Source organism: Perca flavescens, chromosome 10, assembly GCF_004354835.1.
Source record: "Perca flavescens isolate YP-PL-M2 chromosome 10, PFLA_1.0, whole genome shotgun sequence".
Lineage (NCBI taxonomy): Eukaryota > Metazoa > Chordata > Actinopteri > Perciformes > Percidae > Perca > Perca flavescens.
This window is the reverse complement of record NC_041340.1, coordinates 18059143-18069810: the sequence shown is the minus strand read 5'-3', so window position 1 is coordinate 18069810 and position 10668 is coordinate 18059143. Positions and strand designations below refer to the sequence as shown.

Below are 10668 nucleotides of genomic sequence, written 5' to 3'. Positions count from 1 at the left end.
ACATTATAGCTGTTTCTTGTCAATAATACTGTCTTTGTCCCTCTAGAGATATCATATCGCCTCAGGCTGACTGATGTGCTGACTGCCCAGCTTATGTATCTGTCCCCTCCCCCTCCATTTGTAACACAGTGCAGAGCTGCATCATTCACTTTTCATCCTCTCTTGTAGTCCAATGTATCTAGCATACCTGCCTATATAACAGCTGGAGGACTAATGTTATGATTGCTGTGCATGGAATGGAACTAATGAGTTGAATAAGCTAAATCTGTTAATTTACCATTTCAGTTTGAGGAGGAGTCCATGGTGCTGGAACATATTTTCAAAGTTTTAACCATCTTTTCTTTGCACGAAAGCTCTTTCAAAGGTAACCTTATAAGGCAGAAGAAATTTAAGCATTTGAATGTCAAAGTGCTGCTGCCAACCCAACTGTAGCTGGAAACTTTTCCAAAGACCTACTTAAAAGACAGTATCACTCTTACGTTAGAGATGAAAGAAAGAAGAAGAAAATACATGAAAAGGTGTTCAATACAATACAATAAGTTAGTTGTAATTGTCTATTTTCCAATGCTGTCCACTGAAATGGCTGTAAAAGTAGATGTTTGCTTTTTTTTTGTCAGTGAGAAAGGTTTACTCTATTCTACTTTATTCATCAGTTTACACAAAGCATGTGTTAATGTAATTAACAGATGCTAATCCTCCTTTTTGTTCCAGCTCCGAGTGAGTTTGTGTCCTTGGCGGAGATGGAGGACACCCTACTGAAGAACCTTTTCCAAGGCTACCAGCGCTGGGTCAGGCCCATCCAGCACGTCAACGACACTATTAGGGTCCGCTTCGGACTCAAGATCTCCCAGCTGGTTGATGTGGTGAGAACACACCTGCAATCACATACACATATCCATGCACTCCTGTATTCATGAGGAGATTTGTAGTTTGGATCCCACTAGTGGATCTAAAAAATTTATTTATTTATCTAGTCACTGTCCTAAAGTACAATAGGTTTTCAGACTAAAAGGTTAATCACATAGACATGCATTCAATTATTATTTAATTACTTTTGAAGCTACTTAAGGAGAAAATAGAAGTTAAGGGGTTAAACCCAACTATTTCTCTAAACAAACACCTTATTTTTAACCTAATATTTAACCTCATCATGACTATCTCAACAAATCACATAAAAAGCCCAAACCAACAATGAATAAATCCTACTTATTGTCTGTTTAGTCAAAGCCTAATATAGCTTTTTCTTCTGTGCCATAGACATCCATTCTTGTCCATAAACTGGAGTCGTTGCCACATATACTGCCCTGCTTTCAGAAATAACTTGCTAGTGCACAAGTCTGTAAACTCCCAAGCAAATTAACAATTTACTCATTTGTGGCCTAAATTTGCTAAAAAAAAAAAAAAAGTATAGGGCTTAGCTGTTTTAGGAAATCATTTAGCCTTTTTGTTAAATACTGAAGAAAAGAAAGAAAATGTATATATTGTGTACATATTGTGACCAGTTTTTGAAGATTTATGTCTTCATTAGGAATCAATAGGCTTGGGACTGCAATCTACAGATATGTGGTGGTGAAGCAGGAAAGTATTTATAGATGGACTCACACATTGTTGGTTTTTGTCCTTTTACGGGATTAGTTGACAACAACTAAAATATTGAACATTTCCAGCTTTATCCTTCAAAAGAAGATAATACGTTAAAACGTGGAAATATAACAAAAAGAACAATATAGATTCTTTTTTAACTGAGAATCACAGTTAGATGTGGTTGGTTCTCACTTTTTTTCTTTTGTTTTCAGCCGAGCAGTGTCGCTGTCCGTTGTGCTGAAACCGAACAGGCCACTGGCAGCTTCACAGTGGGGAGCTTTCCGGGGTCCTGAAATAGATCTGGAACACTCACTTCATATCTACAACCACACAGTCTCTGTCTCTGGAGTGTTCCTTTAATATTTCAGAGGCTGGCTTTGATAGGTTGAAATGGCTTAGGTGTCCAAGAGGAGAAAACGGAGGATGCTAATGGTGGAGGCGCTCTTCTCGGCTTGAAATATTCATCTCAACCAGTTTACATTTAACTCTTCATCGTTCCACCTAACACACAAGTGTGCTAGGCAAAGACAATCAGTGATTAATTAAACAACGCCACCTCATGGCTCTGCAGAGAAGAAAGATTTAGGTTGATGATGTGTTGGATTTTGGAAAAGAGAGCTAACCAGAGACACAGCAGCTTGGCTATACTGAATGTACCTCCCCTGAGTGTCTCTGGGCTGCTACTGTACATGGCTCTGTATTAGATTATGGTTCACCTCTGCTCTATGTGATCACCAAAACATACAACTCAGTCTGACAGCTGAGGCCTGGTCTGGATACACTGAACAGCCACATCTTTCTGTATATCTCTACTGTGTATTACTCTTAAGTCTTTTGCTATCAATCGTTCCCTTATTTTTAAAATTCACCTCCACTGATGTGGAAATAAACCTGTGTTAACCACTCTCCCTCTTTCTATTCCTGTCTTCATCTGTTTACCTCTTGCTGCATTTATATTGCTTCAGCTTCATGGTTCCCTGCACCCACCTCTGGTTTCTTTTTCTTGTTTGCTAAGGAAGTGGTAGAGGCAGGTACATGCGATTCTGTCTGATTTCATGGCAAAGGAAAGGATAATTTAGTTTACTTCCAACCAAGCTTCTTATTTAGTCCACTAATCAAATCTAACATTGTGATGGAAGCACCCAGATCAGAAATGGTTTGTGCTTTAAACAAGTAACATCCCATACAAAAAAGCAGTCAATTTTCTTGCTTTTTGTTTGTAGAGATAAAAATATCCATGTAAACATAACTGATGTTGTTGATTTAGATGATCTTAAACTATGAATATGTGTAATTATGTGTACTGTATCTCAAATGTTTTAACTCAAGTGGGTATCACAGTACAAAGGCAGACCCAAATGCATGACTTGGACAGGGAATCACAGGTAAGGAGATTTTATTGTTCTCAGAACAAAGCAGGTGACAGTACAAAAAGTGGTAGGCAGTAATTGTTGTCAGGAGTAAGGCAAAAGTCAAAAAACACTGGAGAATACACAAGGGAAATAACACTGGAGAGAGTGACACGAAGAATAAATAAAATAAAACAGGAAGTCCAAAAACACAAAATAAGAGCGGAGCAGGAACGTGACAGTGGGTGGGATCAGTGCCTCTTTCACAGCCAGGTTTACTTTTTATATCTGGGTCCATTTATTTAAGGGCTTGACAATAATGTTGTAAGAGATACTAGGTTTCAATCGTGTGTTTTGAATGTTGGTGATGTTCAAACCGTTTTGTTTGAATTTTGATCATGAAAGGTACCTATTTCCAACACACTATTGTCTTGCTTCCGGGGGTCTTTCTCCCATTTAAAATATTACTCTTTTGTCTGTTTTAGGATGAGAAGAACCAGCTAATGACAACTAACGTCTGGCTTTGTCAGGTGAGCAAGACACAAAAACCAACCAAGGCGAAATGTTTACAATCATTCTTACCATTCGTATCCACAGGTCAATAAGCAGACACAAGCTAATAGTTATACATACTGCAATAGTCTCACCTTTTTCTGTTCTGTCTGATAAATGTAAATACTTTTGGTTGTATAACACAGTAAAGAATTTTTGTAAAGTATTTTCAAATAGACAGTACAGAATTTGACTTACTTTTTCTTTGTAAAAGTCTAGACTATTTAAAAATGAGTTGCATTATGCAATAGGGCAATATACATACGTTATTTCCTTCTGAAGTCCTATTAAAGGTTTGTTTAATTTTAGAGTTTCATTGGGGTTTTGTTTGTTTATCAGGATTCTCTAGTGTACGTGATCCAATTCCAGGGGCAGAGAACTTGATAAAATAAGTTTAATCAATTTTGATGGCTATAAACGCAAACAAAAACTCAGAACTGTATAACAATACTGCATCCTGTTTGTGTTGACCAGGAGTGGATCGATTACAAGCTGCGATGGAATCCCGACAAATACGGAGGAATCACTTCCATCAGAGTCCCCTCTGAAAATATTTGGCTCCCAGACATCGTCCTCTATGAGAAGTAAGAATGCTCAAATGTGCTAGGATACAACTGCCTGACGATTACCTTGTGAAACTTAAAGGAGACACACGTAGCTCTGTTGTTTGTAAATTTGGAGTGCTGTCAGTAGCTAGAAAACAATCTGTGCTGCCTACACCGTGCTATCTTCCTGCTAGTGTTAGCACCCAGGAGGCTGAAACCGGGCAAGTTTTAAACGTGCTTTTAGCCTCTTAACATGTTTGAAATGTCATTACAAGGCTGCAGTAGATGCATAAAAGTTGTGCTAATTCAGTTCTGTTTAGTTCCGATGTTGAGACGGCAAGACGAATGCTTAGGGACCGTCTACAAAGTAGAGATACAAAAATATTTATTAATTTAATGATTAAATAAGGTAGTGTCTCTAAACTTACCTCAGTTATAACTTGTCTCCTGCTAGTTGTACCACAGCACTTACTTTTAAAAAATAAGCATATGCCTATTTTTGAAAATATTTTTGTATCTCTTTTCGGTGTTGTAGACGGTCCCTAAGCATTCGTCTTGCTGTCTTAACACCGGAACTAAACAGAGCTGAATTAGCATAAACCTTTATGTATTTCTTTCACATCTACTGCAGTCAGATTCACTGTGTTCACTCGGAAGGAATCACTTCACATGGGTAGGCACTTTTAATGACATTTCGAACATGTTAAGAGACTAAAAGCATGTTTAAAACTTGCCCAGTTTCAGCCTCCTGGGTGCTAATGCTAGCAGGAGGATAACATGGTGTAGGCAACACCGATTGCTTTCGTTTTTCTCGCTACTGAAAGCACTCCAAATTTACAAACAACAGAGCTACGTGTTGAAATCGACCGGAGTTCTCCTTTAAACAAGACACTCTGCCAGTATGAAAAATACAGCAACAAAACGGTCCATATACTTCTATATATCATTTTAGTATAGAATCCAATTATCAAGATGTAACAAAGTTTTAATACTCTAATGTTAGCACTAATCTAATGCACTAAAATACCGTTTATGTAATACTGAGTTATGATCACAAGTGCTACGTTCATTTAGTCCATTCATTTTCAGTAATACATACTAATAAAAATAGGATAATATATAAAAAGTCAATAGCAATACAATCACCAGATACATATACAGATATTCTGTAAATGTGATTCTGAGATTTATTTTCTGAGTTTTGTTCCATGTTTATTCAGTGCTGATGGGAGGTTTGAGGGCTCTCTGATGACAAAAGCCATTGTCAAGTTCAATGGTGCCATCACCTGGACACCACCTGCAAGTTACAAATCCGCATGCACGATGGACGTCACCTTCTTCCCATTCGACCGCCAGAACTGCACCATGAAGTTTGGCTCCTGGACATATGATGGTAACATGGTGGACCTGGTCCTGATAGACAACCAGGTAGACCGGAAGGACTTCTTCGATAATGGGGAGTGGGAGATCCTTAGTGCCACTGGTGTCAGAGGGAACAGGATGGACGACACGTATTCGTACCCCTTTCTCACATATTCTTTCATTCTGAAGAGGTTGCCGTTGTTCTACACCCTTTTCCTCATCATCCCTTGTTTGGGTTTGTCCTTTCTGACTGTCCTGGTGTTTTACCTTCCCTCGGATGAAGGAGAAAAGCTTTCACTCTCCACCTCTGTCCTTGTGTCGCTCACTGTGTTCCTCCTGGTCATAGAAGAAATCATCCCCTCCTCCTCCAAGGTGATCCCGCTCATTGGAGAGTACCTGCTGTTCATCATGATATTTGTAACACTGTCAATCATCGTCACTGTCTTTGTCATCAACGTGCACCACCGCTCCTCAGCCAGCTACCACCCCATGTCGCCGTGGGTCCGTAATCTCTTCCTTCAGAAACTCCCGAGGTTGCTCTGTATGCGTGGACACACCGACCGCTACCACTACCCAGAGCTGGCTCCTGAAAGCCCCGAGCTCAAGCCTCGCTCTGGAGGTCGGAAAGGAGGCCAGAAGGCGAACAGCGGAACTCAAGGACAGACAACTTCTGATGGGAAGGAGGACGAGGCCTGGGCGACCATGTTGGACAAGGCTATCTACTCGGTGCGTTACATCAGCAGACACATCCGCAAGGAACACTTCATCCACGAGGTGGGTTTAGCTGGATCAAGAAAGATTGAAGTAATAATTTAAATAGTTCTTAGGGCTTAATGTTTATATATGTTGCTGTCTACCATCTCCTATTTCTTCTATTTCCCAGGTGGTACAAGACTGGAAGTTTGTGGCCCAGGTGTTAGACAGGATCTTCCTGTGGGCTTTCCTCACCGTCTCAGTACTGGGCACTGTCCTCATCTTCACTCCAGCTCTGTACATGTTTTTTAAAATCCCTCCTCCAACTGCAAGCGAGGATCCACCTTCAAACTAGTACTGTAGCAATAGCACACCTCTTTCACTGATGATCCACATTCAACAATCTATGAGCAAGAGGAAGCCACTGCTGGTGTTTTGTAAAGGAGAACGTCGACTCTTTGATGTTAGGTTTCTTCTCTAGATCCACTGTGTAACATTTTCTCATTAAGTCATAATGTATACCTTTTATGCACATAGTATATTTCAAATTATTATGGTGACATAATGTTTTGTCTATAGATAAATAAGACAATCTTAGTGAAAATATTGCTTTTCAGCCAGTTATAAAATTTCCAATTCTACAAATGGTAAGTGTAAGTAGCATGCAGCTATCACAACACTAGGTTACACATAAAAGAAGATAGATAATCCTTATAAATCATACAATGGGGAAATAGTGTTGATCTTTGAAAAGGTATTTAAGCTCAAATTAAATGAAACATGAATAAAGGAGTAAAAGGAGAACTTCATTCAGGATAATAAACTATTTTTTATGATTACTCAGCTGTACTTAGCTGTACTTACAGTAGCTGTACTTAGCCAACTTCGTCATTATTGTTTCTAAACGACATTTCATTTGATTTGGTGTATGGGTGGACCATCTAACAACATCATTTGAACTACCTTACACATTCGTAAGAAATGCAACAACCTGTTACATGTTTGCAAAATCTTTGAAGATGTTAGCATACGGGAATAAAGACAACAGGAGCTCTAATTTGTGATGTTGTATCTCAACAGCTTGTACTGTTTTTTTCTGTTAAATAATGTGTCCTTGTCTTTGTCACCCTCCTCAAATACAAAATTTGCTATATTTTTTATCACTGCAGTTAGTTAAACCATCTCAAACAACATAATACATAGTGTAATAAATAAATGAAGACATGGAATGGGCATTTTTTCTCCAATTACACAATCCTTAAAAGTATTTGGATTGTTCATATGTACTTTCTTGCACTAATAAAGTTTTAAATACATTATGCTTTATTTTTCATAATTAATGCCATATTTACCTCAATAAAACTTAAAGTTGCCCAAATTAGCATACAGAATGTTAAATTAAAAGAAAAATGAAACCACAGATGTCACAGATAACAAAGGCACAAAAAAAGGACAGTACTAAAAAAACATATATACGCAGTGGGTGAAGTGATGGCGTCACCTAGTGGTAAACCAGACAGATGTGGAAACCATCTCAGAATGCAAAACATAAATATAATTATTTTTACCCAGAAGAATTGAAAAAAAATTATTTAAATCAAATCTCATTTCCAAAAGCAGAACATGCAAGATTTGCTAAGGATGGATATATCAGGGGTTTTTTTTAATACTAATTTGAGTGTTCAACATCATTAATTGCATGCAATGCAATGCTTTTATTATAGAACAATGACAATCCTAAGGGAATAAAGAAGAATCTTTACAACTATAAAAAAACATTTCCATTTGCTTTGATTTATAACTTTTATTGAATAAAATGTTTGATTGTAGGCATCATTGTTCTAAAATAATCAAACTACTCTAATTCACAAATGTTTAAAATGAATATAAAAAAACATATATTAAGCTGTAGATTTTACACAACTGCAGCCTTTTATATTAAGGATAAAAAGTTCAACTCATCATGGGATATTACATGTCTCTTTATCTTATCTATTAAAATGGGCAACAGAAGTGTAGCCTTAACATGTTATTATTTGTTACCAACAAAAATCATCTTATGCACCCTTTTAATCATAACCATTTTAAACTCTGATGTCCACTTTATACAGATCCAATGTAATGTATGTAATATGTTGAAATGTATTCCTAAATTACATTAGGGTAAATGTTTTAGCTTTAACCACCAGGAAGCACTGTAATATGTTTGACTACAACAGGATTGCTTCTCTCCTTAATTTTCCTCTTTTTATTATTTATCTGTGTTGATCCATCTGACTGTCCAGGTGAGCTCGTGCTTGGTGCAGCATCTCCATATACAGCCTGTTGTTTTCCCTGCAACATAACCAGATAGAAGAAAAATATCTGCTAAATTATATTATTTTAATAGCATATAAAAATCAAATTATAGCACTCAGCAAAAGAGGCACTGCTCAATGATAATTGAATAATAAATTGAATAATAAATATTTAACTGACGGCAAATCTATTTAATTTAATTTTAATCCAATTAAACAATTCAGAGTTATTAAGTAATGAACTTGGTGCATGTTAGGGTGGCACGTTGGTAAAATGGGAAGAAAAAGGCACTAAAACTGCCTTCACTTGCAAAATAAAACACTACGATGTCATGGTACTGGAAGGCACATTGAAAATGCCAAAAACTGGTTTACTGCTGATTATCTCACTCACGTGGCAACAGAGCGGTCAAACATCATGTTACTCATGTCCATGTAGTACTGTGCGTCTGTTCGCAGTGCTGTCCAGTAGTCGTTTCCCTGAGGAAGAAAGACGCTTTGTTATAGAAACCCCTCTTTAATTGATGAAAATGTCTTGGTATCTATGTCTACTTATTGTAGTCTATGTATTCACACCACACAGCGACCTGTTCCTGAATGGTGTAACCCCACTGGTTCTGAGAGTGGTGCGGATCCCAGTATCCCGACTGTCTCTTCAGCCTGATGAATCGCTTTGCCTGCTCTTCCTTCATAAATGGGGCAGCAAAAGCCCCTGAACACAATGTTAAAAACAGATAAGTATTTTAAAAAGAGATGACAAACATGTTCAGGGTACAAGTGTGGTGTATTTGGTAGCGATGCTGTAATGTTGTGTGGTGAGGAACCCGCTGACGCTGTTTCTTGATTATAAAGGTTTATTTACATCAAAGAATTCAGCATCAATTTACAAGCTCTGAAGAGCCCGGAGAGGACCTGTTTTCCCAATTCTCCAATGGTCCTCTGTCTTTCTTTGTTTGAAAACAGTATATATCTATACTTCATAAATTGGGGTGGGATCAATAATTGACCAATGGCTACAAGCCAACTGGCCTTCTTTTCAACAATGACATCTCTATCTTGGGGCCTATGGAGCTAAATCAGGGCCAAATGTTTTGTTCATTTGAAAAAAATATATATAGTTGAAAAAATAAAGCTTGAAATTGAAAAATTAAGTTTTGGTCAAAACTTGGAAAAAATAAAACCATGTATTCAAACTAAAAATAAGTGTATCAATTTTTCTTTCAGTTTGAATAAAATTTAGATTAAATTCTGGAATTATTTTGAATAAATTATAAATTTTCATTTTTCACTTTTATATTTGTTTTCAGTTCCACATTTCAGGTTTTCAGATTCAAAACTTATTTTTACGGCTTCAAATCTTTTTTTTTTTTTCGGTTTCAAATCTTTTTTTTTTTTGGTTTCAGATCTGTTTTTCACTTTCAGATCATTTTTTTTCGGTTTCAGACTTTTGGCCCTGATTTTGCGTGGGGGCGTGGCTTCAACTCAGAGGGGCGTGGTATTATGAGTGACAGCCTAACAAAGAAGGCAGAAGACTCCTCTGTCATGTTGCCTTCAGGAAATGGTGTTACTGTGAAAACTATGACTGAATGCTTTCTATCCAATATATACATGTGATTTTTACTTAACAAACTGATGCCAGTGACAAAGTTCCATTTAAAAAATTGTATTGGACAACACATGGTACCAATTACACTATAAGAGCAATAAACTGTGCCAGATTGTGCAGTTCGGCAGGAACAATGACTTCTCCCACTTCCATGTATGACTTTGAATGTAGCACCACAGTATTCACTTGGCAGTCAGCATAGCGTCCGCTCCGCCAAAGCAACATGCTGGCACAGCCCACAGGTAAGACATGTGAAAGATATTAGCCTTTTTGAACAGATACTTTGGGTTATTATCCCCGCAGTGGCATTTTTTTGTCATTAACACATAAAGGGAAAATAGGTGGACCGCTGGAAATGAAGCATCGCTAGCACAAAAGTTAGCATTAACTAACGTCAGCTTCACACTAGCTGTTGTTTTTACACCAATTTTAGTGTCCAGCTCAAGTTTTTTGACTTTAACGTGTAGTGGTCTTTGTTAAGCTCTGTTTGTCAGAATGACCATAACTCGACAGTGGCTGCCTGCAGCCGTACAGCCTTATAAATGTAAAAACTTATAGATAACTAACATTGCTAGTGTTACCTTTTCATGGTTAGTTTAAACAACATAACTTGTCCTGGTCCGCTTTGTTAATCAATCAATCAATCAATCAATCAATCAAAGCTTTTATTACGGACACAC

At 37.5% G+C, this 10668-nt stretch overlaps 1 protein-coding gene across 1 annotated transcript; it reads left to right on the top strand.

Moving 5' to 3' along the window:
- The first annotated feature begins 719 nt into the window (after window positions 1-719).
- Window positions 720-6440, top strand: LOC114563023 (neuronal acetylcholine receptor subunit non-alpha-2). The gene is made up of 5 exons (XM_028589781.1): window positions 720-863; window positions 3419-3463; window positions 3960-4069; window positions 5251-6166; window positions 6276-6440. Exons 1-5 carry the CDS (start codon window positions 741-743, stop codon window positions 6438-6440), a joined length of 1359 nt encoding a protein of 452 aa, XP_028445582.1. The 5' UTR covers window positions 720-740.
- Window positions 6441-10668: the final 4228 nt, after the last annotated feature.